General features: G+C 42.3%; 1 protein-coding gene across 2 annotated transcripts in view; it reads left to right on the forward strand.

Annotated features, from left to right (window-relative positions):
• Positions 1-16,777, forward strand: part of LRRK1 (leucine rich repeat kinase 1) — a 119,520-nt gene that overhangs the window by 46,726 nt on the left and 56,017 nt on the right. For both annotated transcript variants that reach the window (XM_088024966.1, XM_088024967.1), the window contains exons 4-6: positions 652-823; positions 4,333-4,512; positions 4,927-5,075. In XM_088024966.1, coding sequence (XP_087881092.1) covers positions 652-823; positions 4,333-4,512; positions 4,927-5,075 — 501 coding nt within the window. The remainder of the gene's footprint in view (positions 1-651; positions 824-4,332; positions 4,513-4,926; positions 5,076-16,777) is intronic.

Raw genomic sequence — 16,777 nt, forward strand, 5'->3', positions numbered from 1 at the left:
TCGGAAATAGCCAAGTTTCAGGAGGACTTAAAGTTTCAGTAATGCAGTCAAACTCTGTACATGCCAACCCAGCATTCTTTTTGCAGACCTAGTGAGCCCATGAAAAGTCAGGCCCATTTGTACAGTCCTCAAGACTTTTCTAGCTGTGTGATTTTCGGCAAGTCACGACACCTCTCTGAACCTCCATGTTCTTTGTCCACATATTAATATACTGCTTCAGATGGGGATACTCACGTGATCTCCATCCTCATGAAGCTCAGGGCAAAGAGCAGTGCTGTCCCAAAGAAATAGAATGGGAGCCACATCTATATCGAATGGTCTAGCAGTCACATTCAAAAAGTAAACAGAAACAGATGAAATATTAGTATATTTGATCTGAATATACTAAAGATCATTTCAACGTGTGAGCCATATACAAATGATTGACAAGATAGTTGACAGCTTTGCAGTAAGTTTTTGAAATTGCGTGTCATTTGACACTTCCAGCCCCTCTCACTTTGCATGGGCCTCATTTTAAGTCCTGGACAGCCGCACGTGGTGCCAGCTCCAGGCTCGCCCATGGACTTGGTGAAGCATGTCCAGTTGATTCTCTTGGCCATTCCTAACAGCACCCATCTCACTGAAGTCCTGTCCCTGCTCTGTGTTGACCAGGGCCAGCTTCTGAGCATCTCGGCGGCCTATGGCGATCTGGAGACCGTCCGGTACCTTCTCACCGAGAGACGGGTGGAGCTGCCCACCGAGCCCACCGACGACAATCCAGCTGTGGTGGCAGCACATTTTGGGCACACTGACGTTGTGCAGGAGTTGCTCGAGTCTTTGCCAGGTAAATCCCAGGGCGTGAGCTCCTTGCCCACCTCTCAGGAATCACCTCTTCTTGGGAATCAGACAGATGTTTGTGGGAGGAGGAGGGGGTGGCTTTCCCTCAAAATGCTTGTTTCTTTACACTCTCACCAAGCGGGAGAACCAGAAATCTGGGCCATCAAACTGACAATCGAGCCACATCCCACGTCTCATTCCCTTGAGTTCAGTAGGTAAATTCTTTCATACCCTACTTGATAAAGAATATGGATCTATGTCCTTTTTTTAAAAAAATTAATAGATTTTATCCTTAAAGCAGTTATAGATTTTCAGAAATGTTGATGTGGAAGTACAGAGAGCCCCCATATACCTCCCCGCCAAAAAGTTCCCCCATTATTTACATTCTGTATCGATATCGTAGAGTTGTCACAAATGAGCAACCAATACTGAGACATCCGTACCAACCAAAGTCCAGAGTTTCCATTAGGGGTCCCTCTTTGTGTTTGTACATTCTATGGGTTTTGACAAATGTATAATATATATCCACTGTTAGTGTATGATACCCAACAGTTTCACTGCCCTCAAAGTCCTCTGGGCTCCACTGAGTCATCCCTCCCTTCCCCTAGCGCCGCCCCCCCCCCACCTGCAACCATGGATCTTTTTACTGTCTCTGTAGTTTTGACTTTTTTCAGAATGTCATATAATTGAGCTCATACATTTTGTTGTCTTTTTAGGTTAACTTCCTTCCCCTGACGATATGCATTTAAAGTTCCTCCATGCCTTTTTATGGCTCGGTAGCTCATTTCTTCATAAGGCATTACCTTAGCAGTGGTCTTTGGGAGTTAGGATTTTATTTGAGCAAGGCCAGCTTCATTGCAACAGTGTGGGCCCTGCACTCAGAAGGCCCATGCTTGGTTCAACACTCCACTGTTGCCATCTTGAAATTTTTGATATTTTTTTTGAACAAGGGGCTCACCTTTGTATTTTGCATTGGGCCAGTAGCCGATTATGTAGCCATCCTGTCAGGGGGGTTGTCCAACAGTGTGCTTTGAGTAGATTTGTGCTCAGACTTGGTTCTAGGCAGTGCTTTCTTCGTGTGTCTGGAAGGAGAATGAGAATGAGGAGAGTAGAAATCAGGACCGTGTTATGGTCCACAGGTGTAGATTGGGTGCAGCCAGACATAGGAGGGCAAGGAGGAGCCTGGGTGCCCCTGAGGGCAGACTCCCTCTCTTCAGGGATCCCCAAGATTAGCTCTGTTGTAGCCCCAAAGTGTCTACACCAGCTGGCTCATGACCTAATTGGTGCAATTTATATTTATGGAGCATTCACCAGATGAGTCTCTCACTAATGCCTTACCAGGCACTCTGCAGAACCTGAGAGACATGGAGACTTTTTAAAAAGGTGATCCCAGATCTTGCATAGCTCCTGGTTAAGCAGAGAAATCAAAGCAGAAAGGAGTAATTCTGTGCAGTGTAACCATGCTGAGGTTGAAGTATTTACACAGTGAAGTATTTACACATAGAGAATGGTCTTGTCTGGTCTTCATAAGGAGCTGACATCTGAGCTGGGTTTTGCAGGGTGGATAGGAGTTTACTTGGCAGACAAGAGAGGAAAGGGCTTAGGTTGCCCGCTTTTGCAGAGCAGGGAGCTTGGCTGGACCTGAGCATGCTCTTGGGGCATCCTATCTTCAACTACACTCGGGACAGAGTTACTGAGGACTGAAGGAGTCCAGAGCATTGTTCTGGACTCTGCAGGAAGTGCAGAGATGGGCAAAACAATGTGTGTCCCTGTGAATTCCCAAACCGGAGGGAAGGCAGCCACTGTCAGGAGTCTGAGACCAGAAGACATATAAGACACAACTAGAGAACAAGGGAGGGTTTGAGAAGAGAGATGAGAAGCTCACAGGGGTAGGCACATCACTGTGTAGTTGTGGATGTCATTTAAGGTACATCATTATGTAAAGTCTGGTCTCTGTAGCTGAGCGGAGATGGAGCAAAGGAGGAAGAGGAAGGATGGAGACCCTAATGCTCTCGGAGTATCATTGGATTCGGGCCTCAGAAAATACATGTAGGGGTTTCATATGGTTAAGAGAGCACCCTTTGGTTTCGAGTGTCTAAATCCTTTAGCTTTGCAGTGTTTAAGTCTTGACTTTGTTATTTACCACCTGTGGGACCTTTGGCAAGTTCCCAAACCTCTCTGAGCTCTGATTTCTTCATATTAAAATCATGGCTATGAAATATAGCCTACAGCCTTATCATACATCCAACCTCAACAGAAGTTACAGCATGATGACTGGATTTCTCTTCTCTAGGTATTGTTGCAGTAAGCCAGTTGGGGATCACTTGTTAATATCTGTTTGAGCAACTCACAGGAGTTGTTAATTCTAGTAATCAGAGGGAGAAGAAGGGACATTTATTTAGCATCTGCTGCAGCCCAGGCACTGTGCCAGGCACCCTCTGTGCTGAATTTTCATTCCTTCCATCCCGACCTCACTCCTGTTTCCTAGTCAATTTCCTACCATGGAGGGGAGGGTCCCTCTCTCCATGCTTGGGAGCACTTTGGTTCCAAAGGACTCTCAGCCTCTGGAAATGAGACAATGTTATGATGCAATTTGGAAGTGTCAGCATGGAGGATGAGATCATTTTTCCATGGCTGCTACATCCAAAAGATGTTGCGTTACTTTGAACTTGAAGATACTGTAATACTTCAGCCCACATTGTCCCTGTTCCTTCAGTGTGCTAAGTGTTATTTCCTCCTGGAATTAAGTAAGTGGTTCTTGCAGGGAGTAATTTGCAAAGTTTTAGGCTGGATAGTTAGATCTATTTCTTTCATCAAAGCCTTTTTTCTTTCATTTTTGAAAGTAATATATGTACTCACAGATAATTTAGAAATGCAGAAAAGTATTAGTACTCTAAAAACAATGACAAATAATGAGTTAGAATATATTGAGCCAGGCACTTGACATACATTATGTCATGCAATCCTCAGATTAAACTTGGGAGGATGCGTGCCATTAGTCCCATTTTACCAATAGGTAAACTGAGTCAGGGAGAAGTTAAGAAATTTGTTTAAGATTACACTGTTAAAATATTTAAACCCTAAGCTGCTGGTCTCCAAAGGCCATGTCCCTGTATGTAATGCTACTCTGGGGATGAGGTCAGGGCTGGGGATGGGGAAAGGGATGAGGTGAATAGTCACAATCCCCACTACCCAGAGATAATATACTGCAACATGGGGTAGTACCTTTTAGTCTTATTTCCACGTGTGCATTTTTTTTTTTATCCAGTTACATTCGTACCATATATGCTGTTGTGAATGCTGCTTTTCCTCACTTGGCATTATGTGATGAGCAAGTGGGTTTATAATGATGTGGGCAAATGGCATACGCAGTCCAGAGGGACTATTCCAGAAAACACTACCAACTTGACAGAAGCGACTTGCGGCTGGAAATGGGGCAGTCTGAGGGAAGAGCAGAATGGGAACAACCAAAACCCTTGAGTGGCACCTTCCCTTTGTTCTGTCATCTCCTGCCAGGTCCCTGCAGCCCCCAGCGGCTGCTGAACTGGATGCTGGCTTTGGCTTGCCAGCGAGGGCACCTGGGGTTGGTGAAGCTCCTCGTCCTGACGCACGGGGCCGACCCGGAAAGCTACGCAGTCAGGAAGAACGAGTTTCCTGTCATCGTGCGCTTACCCCTGTACGCGGCCATCAAGTCAGGTGGGTACCTCCCCCCCCGTCAGGCCCACCCATGGGAACCCTCACAGGTTGGAGATGGGGGACCTTGTCTTCCCCCTCACCCCTAGCTCTTGAAGTGCTTGTGTGGAGACGCTTGCAAATTCTGTTACTTGTCTCTCTTTCAAAATGTCTGCCCCTTCCCTCATTGGCCCCACTGGCCCCTGCAAGGGGATTTCAGTGACAGGCAAACTGTGGCAAATGGGACCATAGTAGGAAGCGCTCCACAGGGCAGAGTCCCACAGAAAGTCACAAACAGGAATTTGCCACCTCAAGGGAAGTCATAGAGAAGGTCCACTGGCACAACTACCCTTTTCATTCCCGTTTCACCTATTAGCATCTGCCATTTTGGACAGCTGTGACACACTCTGCATCTGAATGCCATTTTCTGTCCTTCAGGAAATGAAGACATCGCCATATTCCTGCTTCGGCATGGGGCTTTTTTCTGTTCCTACATCTTATTGGACAGTCCTGACCCCAGCAAACATCTCCTCAGGAAGTATTTCATTGAAGCTAGTGCCTTGTCCAGCAGTTGTCCAGGGAAAATGGTGAGTAGCCACTGTGTGTGGACGAATGGATAAAGAGCAGGTGGTACATATCTACAATGGAATATTTTCAGTCACAAGAAAGAAAGACATCCTGCCATTTTCAACAACATGAGTAGACTTTGAGGGCATTGTGCTAAATGAAATAAATCAGACACAGAAAGACAAATACCATATGGTCACACTTCTATGTGGAATCAGAAAAAGCCAAACTCCTAGAAACAGCAAGTAGATGATTTGCCAGGGGCTGGAGGGGGGCAGAAAATGGGGAGATGTTGGTCATAGGGTATGAATAAGTTCTGGAGACCTAATATACAGCTCTGTGATTATAGTTAATAATACTGTGCTATATACTTGAAAGTTGCCAAAAGAGTAAATCTCAAGTATTCTCACCACAGAAAAGAAATGGTAATTAGATGACATTATACAATGTTAGCTAACACTATGGTGGTGGTAATCATTTTGCAACATATAAGTGTATTGAATCAACAAGTTGTACACCTTCAACTTACCCAATATATATTTTAAGATTTTATTTATTTATTTGAGAGAGAGCGAAAGCAAGAGAGATCACAGAGGGAGAGGGAGAAGCAGACTTGCCGCTGAGCAGGGAGCCCGATGCGAGGCTCGATCCCAGGACCCTGGGATTGTGACCTGAGCCGAAGGCAGATGCTTAACCAACTAAGGCGCCCCCCAACTTACCCACTACTATATGTCAATTATATCTGAATAAAACTGGAAAAATATGCAGGATATAGTTTTAGTTAGTTTTCCATTTTAATAACAAAAAGAATGTTGTGTTATTTACATCATCTTCAGCTAGGCTCTTTAAATTTAGCACTCTGTCATGGACTCCCTCTAGATCTGTCACTGTGGCTACAACTCATTCTTTAAATACATGCCTTAAATCTATAGAGGAACATAGCTTAGTCCTTTTCCTGTTGGTGGACATTTGGATTATTTCTGGGTTTTGCCCTTTGTTATATAGCCTGGTTTTCTGGACTGTTTGCTTCTGTAGATCAAAGTTCCCAAAATGGATTGTTTGGGAATCACTTCCCCAAAAAGCTATGGTGATTCACACTTTCAGCCACATTATGTGAGAATCTCTCTTTCCCACACCTTGGCCAGCATTAGATATCCAGGAGCCTTTTAATTTTTATCAGTCTGTTGGATGGAAATGAGATCTCCTTCTTTTGATGTCCACACTATTATTATTAACAATATAGAGCATCCTGTCCTATCTTCATGAACAATTTGCATTTCCCCTCATGTGAGTTGCCTGTTTGTTGATTATTTTCCCAAAGGGTTGGTCATGTCTTCCTTCTCATTTTGGAAGGTCTTTTTGTATATCAGATTTTAAACCTTTTTTTATCATACATGTTCCAATATTTTCTCCAACCCCTTATTTTTCTTTGGTCTGCTATCTTTTGTGATAACAAAGATATAAGAATATGTAATCAAACATCTTTTTCGTTATGGCATCTGGGTTATGTAAGAAGGTCATTTCCCCCTCAATTTTATAGAAATATTCTCCTCCTGGGGTATCTCACAATATCTTTTTCTTTTAGTTTTTACATTTTAAGCTTTAATTTTTCTGATATTTATTTGTATGGGAGGTATGAGGGAGAGAATCTAGCTTTCATCTTTTCTAGATGGATGATCAGTTATTCTAGCACAGTTTTTTTAAATAGAACTTCCTTTCCCTTCTGAATTGAAATGTCATCATGTTATTTTCCCCAGTATCTGTCTGTATGCATTTTGGGATTCTCTGTACTGGCCCACTGGCCTATTAATCTGTTTCTAGGTAAATGCCATACTGTTTTGAGAACAGACGTTTCATTTAAGTCTTACAGCCTATTAATGCATGTTTTCTACTTGTTTGGTTTCTTTCTTTGAAAATATCTTGACTGTTATTAGACATTTGTTCTTACTTTTATACTTTTCCCATGATGAGTCTATTTGTGCAGCTTCCATGTTCTTTTGTAAGACTTTGTATTTTATTTATCTTATATTATTTTTCATATTTTTAATGAGATTTTATCATTTTCTTCATAAAGAACCTACACCTGCCATGTTTATTTGTGTCTTCTTTCTTGTTTTTGCCGCTATGTGAATGGAATATGATTCTTTTCCATTTCTATTTCCAACCCAATGTTACTGGTATGGAGAAAAGCTCTTTTGTTTATTTACATTTTATCCAGTCCCTTTACCAACTTCTCTTATTAATTTTAATAGTTTTTAGAAGAGTTCCTTGAGACTTTTAGGCATGTGATCAAGTCATCTGCAAATTCCAAATAGGTTTGTCCCTCCTTTTCTAATATTTATATAATTTATTTTATTTCATGTCTCATACTATCACTAGAAACTTCAAAAGTTGAATCATCATGAGGATAGCAGATGCGTCTCTCTTGTTCCTGATTTTAAAGGTCTTGACCTCAGCAATTTATAGGCATTTGCTGTAGATTTTTGGTAAATAGACTGTTGTTAGATTTAGGTGGTTTCCATGTATTCCTTTTTTGCTTAAGAGTTTTTATTGGGAAAGATTGCTGGGTTTTGTCAAATTCCTCTTTGGCAGCTACTGATATATTCAATTAGCTTTTCTACTGTAATGTGTTGATATAATGAATGATGATGATATATTTTCCTTTACATTTATGATGTTGGACAGTTTTACTTTTTCTCTTTTGAACTTAATCAGACCAGCCAGGGATTTACATGTTCCAGTGGTCTTGTCAAAGGACTTGTTAGATTTTATTTACTTTTTTATGATTTGTTCTGTTATTTCATTAACTTTGGCTTTTATCTGTACTAAAACCTTCATGTTTTCTTCTTTGAGTATTTTATTTGTCTCTGAGTATTTGGGGTGATGTGGTTAAGGCAAGGCCATGGCATGAGACTTCACGGTCTCATCTGGGCTCCAGACCTTCATCTGGTAACTTTACCTCTCTGTGTTTGGTTTCCTCATCTGAGAGGTAAGAAAAATAAAGAGAAAGAAAGTATCTGTCTTGGAAGGATACTTGGCAATTAAATGTGGTAATAGTTGTAACATTCTAAAACCAATGCCTGGCACATGATAAGTACCTAATAGATAATAGCTATTATTATTGGAGTTCTTTTTTTAGGTTTATTGAGTTAAATATTTTTCTTTTTTCCTCTAATTTTATCTTGTCAGTTGCATATGCAAGTCTTTCGTATGCTGTCATTTTGTGCTAGCTTTCTTTGTCAGAATCTGAAATACACACACACATAATATGTACACATATACATATTTATAAATGTACATATATATGTATATATATACATATGTATTTCCTACTTCTGATTTTTTTTCTAGTTCTTCACATTGTTCTACAAGTTTTTGCTTTATAGGCCTATTTAATGGCTTTATGCCCCATTTTGACTTATTTCATGATGTCAAATACCTGCTTTAATCCCATTCATGCTTCTGTCCTTAAAATTGGAATTGTCTGCTCTTCATATGGCCACACTGCATTCTTTTTCTTTGCATCAGCATTGTACAGGTTTTCCCAGACATTCACCTTCAGTTTTTTCATTATCTTAGGTGTATTTCTTATAAACAGCATTTAGTTTTTCATCCTATCTGAGAGTATGTCTTTGAGCAGTCCACTCAATTCACATTTGTGTGGGACCTGCCATACCGATCTATTACTTCCATCTTTTTGTATTATATTTATTGCTATTTTTTTTTAATTTTATTTATTTATTTGACAGAGAGAAAGAAAGAGAGCACACATAGGCAGACCAGCAGGCAGAGGGAGAGGGAGAAGCAGGCTCCCTCCCGGGCAGGGAGCCCGATGTGGGGCTCGATCCCGGGACTCTGACATCACGACCCGAGCTGAAGGCAGATGCTTAACCGACTGAGCCACCCAGGCTCCCCTTGCCATTTCCTTTTAACTGTTCTCTTATTCTTACTGGTTTCCTAGTTTTTAAAGAATACCAATAGTCTTTTTTTTTTTTAGATTAAATACCTAGTTTATTTAGGGAAGAACATAGAATCATCTTGGAGGCAAGGTGGCCAAAGAGAACAAGGGCAGGTTCAGCATATCTTGTGAAGTTATCCTTCTAGCCTCTACCCCAGCAGCCCTTGGAAGCCGCAAGTGACACTGAACATGCAAAGTTGAGGTGTTTTGTTTGTTTTGTTTTTTGATCTGGGAAACCTTTTTTTTTTTATGTTATGTTAATCACCATACATTACATCACTAGTTTTTGATGTAGTGTTCCATGATTCATTGTTTGCGTATAACACCCAGTGCTCCACGCAGAACATGCCCTCTTTAATACCCATCACCAGGCTAACCCCCTCCCCTCTAGAACCCTCAGTTTCTTTCTCAGAGTCCATAGTCTCTCATGGTTCATCTCCCCTTCCAATATCCCCCCCTTCATTTTTCCCTTCCTACTATCTTCTTTTTTTTAATATATAATGTATTATTTGTTTCAGAGGTACAGATCTGTGATTCAACAGTCCTGCACAATTCACAGCGCTCACCATAGCACATACCCTCCCCAATGTCTGTCACCCAGCCACCCCCTCCCTCCCACCCCACCCCCACTCCAGCAACCCTCAGTTTGTTTCCTGAGATTAAGAATTCCTCTTATCAGTGAGATCATATGATACTTGTCATTCTTATTGATAGTAAACGTACAATAAATATTAAATATCCGCCTCACTTTGTAAAAGGAAATAGTGATCGTGCAGCCCTTACATTTATATTGTGCTTGGTGTTTTTTCCCAACATTTTCTTCCCTACTTGATTGCTACAACACCCTCGGTAAGAACTGCAGGGAATCGAATCTGTTTTCCAGATGAAAATATTGTGGTTTAGAGACATCCTGTTACTTGTCCAAGGACAGCAACTACTAAATAGTTCTACTCAGCCCAGAACCTGAGTCTCCTGAACTCAGGGCTTTTCCCATTTCATGATTCCTGAACTATCCCTCCCAAATACATCAGTGGTTGTCACACTTTTCTGTGACGGACTCCCTGGGACCTTTTAAAAACCCCCATGTTCATGTCACATCTGACACTCACTGAATCTAAATCTCTGATGGGACCTGCCTCAGTTTCATTTAAAAAATTCCCCTGGTGATTCCAGTGCACACCCAAGCTGGAGGGCCGGCGACTTTGATTTTCTTGGCTAAAGGTTAAAAGCAGAAATGATTGCCATCTCTGTTTGCCACCTTTTCCACAGGGCAATGCCTCCTACGTTTGCCAAGAGAGAGCATAAAAGTGACCATTGCATTTTAGGAGAAGACAAAGAAAAGACAATGTTACTTTTCTTCTCCTTGGCCTAGAAGAGAAAATGAAATTACAGTGCAGGCTGAGCCACTAGGCTTTTCTGGGCTTCCCCAAAGCAGGTGGTATTTTTATTATTCATGTGAATTTCAAAGGCAAGTGCCTGGCAGTGGGTGTGTCTGGCTGCCTGCGATCTAGAACCTGTGATAGCACATTCTTTGCTGCTGGCAGAAGACAGGGACTCAGGCAGCCCAGACGGACCCAGCCGTCAGGAACGATGACTCAGGAACCAGAGGTGGGTGCTGTTACCTTCCCAGGTGTGCGGTGGGTCTGACCCGGCATTTGGGTTCCGAAGAGTAGACAAGGGCGGTCATTCGAAGGGAGATTTGCTGCCCCGTGTATGCAGCCTGAGAGCTCCCTTGGCCTGGCTGGCTTTCGAGGCAGTGACCTTGCTGAATTAATCATCTTGTCTTTGCTCTGTTTATGCTGTGGCTTCCTGCTCCACCAGCTAGGAGGGTTTTTTTTTTGTTGTTGTTGTTTTTTTTAATGTAATTGCTGCTTCAGTGGAAGCCACCGCCAGGAAAGGTTCAGAGCCTTCCTGCGTGCCTCTGGGTCAGGCATCGCCTCGTCCCCAGGCTGCCCAGAGCTTGCCTCTGCCCACCAACGGGGGGAACTGCAGAGAAGCCCACATCGGTGTTCCCCTGGCAGGAACAGGTGGCTTCGGTTTTGTTGGCGTTTGGTAAGGAAGGTCTCTGAGAGCCCACACCACGTGGTCTGGACATAACTTTTAGAAGAGCAAACCCAAAGCCAAGTCGGACCTGGCCGGAGCTGCTCCTTGGCTCTGGTTGGTTGGCGCCCCCCTTGAAAGCTGCCAGACTCTTGCCTGAACATTTTAACGAGACGGCCGTGTTCGTGGCGAGAGCCCTGTCAATGTTTGCTTTGTTGCCATGAGAAATAGCAACATTTTGATGTTGGCATGCCCAGAAAGGAGCAGGAAAACTCAGAAACGCCAGGAAAGGCCGCCTCAGCAGGTCCTGGAATAGTCATGGTGTCTGTCTCCATTCAGCAGTTAGAGGGCTTTCTGGGGCTGTTGTGAGTGTTGCAAGGAAATGAGAGCAGGGGCTGCATGCTCCAGAGAGCCCCTGAGGCACTGTATAGGCAAGGAGCCTTTCCTGGGGGACCCCAAGTCCTCTGGGGAACACCTTTGTCTTGGGTTCGGACTAACGCTTAGTGCAAAGAGTCTTTATTCCAGAGTTTTATGCTTTCCAGAGCATTTGGACGTACACACATCCCCACCTTCTTGGCCCCGCACGCCCTGCCCATAGCTGCCATTGTAGAAGGGGTTCGAACCAGCGTCCCCAGGATTCAGTCTCTGGGCAGCAGTGCCCCAGTGGGTAAGACACAGCGCTAGGAGCCAACTCACTGCCCAGAGCCTGGCCTTGGCACCACTCACTTGTGGGAGAGGAATAGAGAGCCTTTCACCAGCCCCTCAAAAGCTGTGAAAGCAAACTCGGGACTGTTCAGGCCTCTGCCCATCAGTTCAGCTTTTCTTGCGCCCTGGTGAGGAATTTAGCTGATTATCCCATACGCGTCTGTTCTCGCTAGTTTCCAAATACTGACTCTTTCCCTGCCCTTGTGCCTCCCTTGTTTGGATGCTTTCCCCGTGGCTACTCTCCATGCTGTTAGTCCTCCTGAGAGCCTGAAATTGGGTAGCCGGACGATGCGGTAGAGCCAACGAGCGAGTACACTGTGTGACCTTTCAAGGTGTTCGTGACAGGCTTCCTACTGTATTCTTAAAACAGAATACAAAACAGCAGTGATAGAAACCGCTTGTACTTTGTTCAAATGGAGAAAGTCATGAATGAAACAGAGATGCAGAAAGAGTCAAACGATTATTTGAGCTTAAATGACTAACTGAAAAACACAGCCAGGAAAGAATGAGAACAGTGTCAAATGGTGCAACTGTGAGTATCGGTATAGACAACTGCCCATCAATCAGTATAGACATTGGTAACCATACAAATAAGTTTCAAACGAGTAAGGGTTAAGCATCGGAAACTCATCAGAATATATTTTAAAAGGGCATTTATCCCAGTTGGAAAAGGGAGATTACATTATCTTTTTTACAAATTTACAAAGAGCTATAAAGGTACATCGTCAGAAGTAAGACAAATGCTTTATATATTAAAGCAAAATACTTGTAGGAAAATATAATTTTAAAAAGAAATATGGGGGCACCTGGGTGGCTCAGTTAAGCGTCTGCCTTCAGCTCAGGCCATGATCCCAGGGTCCTGGAAGGCCGGGCTCCTTGCTCAGCGGGGAAGCTTGCTTCTCCCTCTGCCTGCCACTCCCCCTGCTTGTGCTCTCTCTCTCTCTGACAAATAAATAAGGTCTTAAAAAAAAGAAATATGAAAGAGAGAGCAATGGAAGATTTTTGAAAAAAAAAAAAAAACTCGCCAAAACACAAATAGATCATGGATACAATGTACATGTCACTTGATCCTTGAATTTGATTCAGCCAATGTTTTGTTTTTTTTTCAAAGATTTTATTTATTCATTTGACAGAGAGAGAGACAGCGAGAAAGGGAACACAAGCAGGGGGAGTGGGAGAGGGAGAAGCAGGCTCCCCGCCGAGCAGGGAGCCCTGCTTCTCCCTCTCCCACTCCCCCTGCTTGTGCTCTCTCTCTCTCTCTCTGTCAAATAAATAAATAAAATCTTTAAAAGAAGAATAAGAAGAAGTTAGGGGAAGGAAACAGAAATATCCAGCTGTAGGAGGAAACTGTACCATCCGTGCCTCCACCTTCAGGGTGGACGGCACATAGCCAGAAAGAAGCATGCCTGTGTCCTCAGCACTCAGCACATCACTGCTCCTTGACTAGGACACCCTTCAAATCTGAACCCCACACATCCTCAGAAAGTCTTCTTTGACCCACACACCTGGTCGGATCCCTCTTATATCTCCTAGAGCTTCCTGTCCATTTTATTTATACACTTAACAAAGTTTGAGGTTGTCTGGGTGATATTCTCATCTACTGTCAACTCTCCCATTTGAAAGGAAGCTTCTCAAAAGCAGGGGATTTAGCCAAGTTTGCTTACCCTGTGTTTGACCGCCCCCCACCCCAGTGTAGGGCTGTAACAGGATGATTAGATGGTGGCATGGATGGATGCATTCATGGATGGATGGATGGATGGATGAATGGATGGATGGATGGTTGAAACTTTATATATGCAGTAAATCTCCCATTTACGTAAGACTTCATAGCTGACAGAGAACTTTGTCAACTACTTTAATCACCTATACAGTCCTATAAGGTAAAAATTTTTGTCTTTATTTAAAAGTTGAGGAAACTGAAGTTTCTCCCAACAGGAAGCTAAGTAGTTTAGTTAACTGCAGACATTTTATTTCCTGCTTTTTTTTTTTTCCTCTTTCTCAAATAGATGTTGGCAAAATTAACTTGGAACTAGTGATGGAATATTTCTTGTAAGCTTCCTATTTTTAAAAGGAATGACTGAAATACTACGGGGGAGGGAGCATAATGATTTTTTTAAGGAAAAATCCTCTATCTATTTTTAAATTTTTTTTAGTGAAGAAAAAGTGACAAATTTTACTAAACACTTTTTGGCATTCAGATATTCTTAACTATAGAGACCAAACGGATGGTTACCAGAGGGAAAGTGGGTGGGGGGGTGAGGGAAATAGTGATGGGGATTAAGGAGGGCACTTGTGATGAGCACCAGGTGGTGTATGGAAGTCCTGAATCACTATCTTGTACACCTGAAACTACTATAACACTGTATGTTAGCTCCACTGGAATTTAAAAAAAATTAATTAAAAAATAAAAATAAAGAAAAACTTTGGGATAAAGTACTAAAAAATAATTATATTGAATTAGGAGCCTTTGGGGAGTGAGTCTCTAGTTATTTTACTTATTTGTCTTATATACATTATTCTGTTTTTCTCTTTTTATGTCACTTCCAGAATTTTTATTTTGTAAGTAAATCTTGCATTTCAACATCGTTATTTGGTTTGTTTTTAGCTGTGGCCAAGGACAACACCTCCCATAACGTAAACATTGTTTATACATTGGTCATCAGATTGTCATTTTCATTCTTAGATTATTAAAGTTACAGTTAAATCTTTTTTTAATTTAGTCAGTTGGTTATTGACTTTATTATTTTTTTCAAAGACCCTCGAATTGGCTTTATTTATCAACTTCCTTGTTCTGACTTCAGTCTGGTTTCTCTATGCTAAGTCTAATTGTTTTAATTTTCCTGTTTTGTTTTGTTTTTTTTTTTTTTAGCTTTCTACTCTAAGTAGGGCAGAGTTGCTTTATTATGTTTCACTTTTTCTGTTTGCAACTGTGATCAGAGTTGTGCATTGTCTTTTCCATTACTTGTAATACTTTTGTTGTTCTAAAAATATATTCTGTTGTGACTTGGTTTTCCTCTCCTGCACAAGCATGACTTAAAAGGTCATGTTTTCATGTTCAAAGGATTGGCCACCTTCTAATTCTGCTTCTCTCATTGGTTCTGCCTCTATTTTGCCTTTGTCCTCAGATAAGATAGAGCAGATGTTTGCCTCTCCCTGCGCCCTTTTTTCCTGTTCCTTTTTCTGCTTTACTTTTCCTTCATACTCAGAGTTTAATCAGATGTGCAAGTTCATATCTATTTGAACACAGAATTCATTCTCCTGCCCCCTCCTATTGGTGATCCCCCATTTTTATGGCAGTGCATAGCTCTATAATTCCTTGATTCATTCCATATTTGATCTATCATAGTATGCTGGCATTTTTCTTGAATATACATTAGTTTTTCTTTTACTTATTTTGCCCAGGGTCGGAACATAAAGATTTAGCATGGTCATATTTTGGGGTTATGATTGAGCATCTTTATTACTATCAAGGAGCCTTGATTATTTCTCCGAATGCCTTTGAAACTGTCAATTTTTCCACAGCCTCAGGAAAGGAACATGGTGGTCGAATAGGAAGGGACCAGAGCGTCGGGCACCTGAATCGCCATCTTGGTTCTGTTAACCTTTGAGCAAGTTGTCTCTCTGAGGTTCTTTACGTGCCAGACTTCACAGGGTTACTGTGAGGGTCAGCTGAAAAGGTGGGCACGGAAGTCTGGGCGTGCATTGCAAAGCGTCATGGACACAGTTCATCATGTGATCACAGTTCAATTTCCAGAGGGTTTCCCTACCTTGAGTGTGCCCTTGGAGGCAAGAGACTGTTTAAAATGTCATCCTAGGTTTGCTTGTAAGTTATATTTGTACTTATGTTTCCCATTGGTGTGGTTTCTATGGTGATATTTCCTTTTGTTTATTCGCCTTAAATCATCTTGGCAGCTAACCACTACCAATTCTGATACTTAAAATATTTTGAGCAGACATGCTTTTTCAGCGCTGATTACATTTTTTTTTTCTCATTCAGTCATTTCATTAACTAAGTCATTGAATTAATCTTCTTTCTGAGTCTGAGAGGAAGGCTGACCTCCCCTTTCTCTTTACCTCTCCCTTCCTTTACTCCCTGTAATTATTCTCAGGTCGTTTTTGAAACTCTCCTTTATACTATGGAGACTTCACCGGCTTTTTGGCTAATTTAGTGACCAATCTTACTGTGCTTTTCCTTACCTGTTCACTATATTTCTAATCTACTTGTCTCAGGCATCCTTTTGGCCTTTAAGAATCTCTTGTTTCTTTCTTTTCCTTTTTTAATGTGTGGGCCTCTGTCCATGGAATGTTCCAGATTCTCGGGTCCTGACTTCTCTCATCTTCATTTGACTTGTTACCATCTGTATCAATGCTACCGTAACAAAGTACCAAAAATTGGTTGGCTTAAAATAACAGAGATTTACTGTCTCAAGTATTGGAGGCTAGAAGCCTGACATCAAAGGTGCCAACAGCAGGGTTCTGTTCCCTCTGAGCTCTAGGAAAGGGTCCTTCCTTACCTCTCCCTAGCTTCTGGTGGTGGCTGGCAGTCCTTGGCGTTCTTGGCTTGCAGACCCATCGCTCCAGCCACATGACATCTTGTCCCTGCGTGTCTTCACATCATCCTGTCTCAGCATGTACCTGCCTTTGTGACCAAATTTCCCCTCTTCATAAGGACATCAGTCATATTACATGAGGACCTACCTTAATGACCTCATTTTAACTTAATTATCTCTCTAAAGACCCTCTTTCCAATGAAGGTCACATTCGGAGGTACTGGGGCATAGGGCTTCCACATGTCTTTTGCGGGGAACACAGTTCAGCCCATAACATCATCCCTGTGGCCACGGCCTCATTGCCCTTGGCCTGGGTCCATCGGTCATGGCCACCTCCCATGCACGGACAGACGTCCCATCTCCTGCTCATCCTTACATGCTGAATGTCCCATCTCTTCTTGAGAGCCTTCCCCTGCCAGAGTGCAGGGACTTGAGCAGCAGGTGTTTGGAAGTCTCACCTGGAGGGTTT

This window comes from Eumetopias jubatus, unplaced genomic scaffold (assembly GCF_037043125.1).
Source record: "Eumetopias jubatus isolate StellerSeaLion01/CBP00866 unplaced genomic scaffold, mEumJub1_p1.0 scaffold_7, whole genome shotgun sequence".
NCBI classification, from domain to species: Eukaryota; Metazoa; Chordata; class Mammalia; order Carnivora; family Otariidae; genus Eumetopias; species Eumetopias jubatus.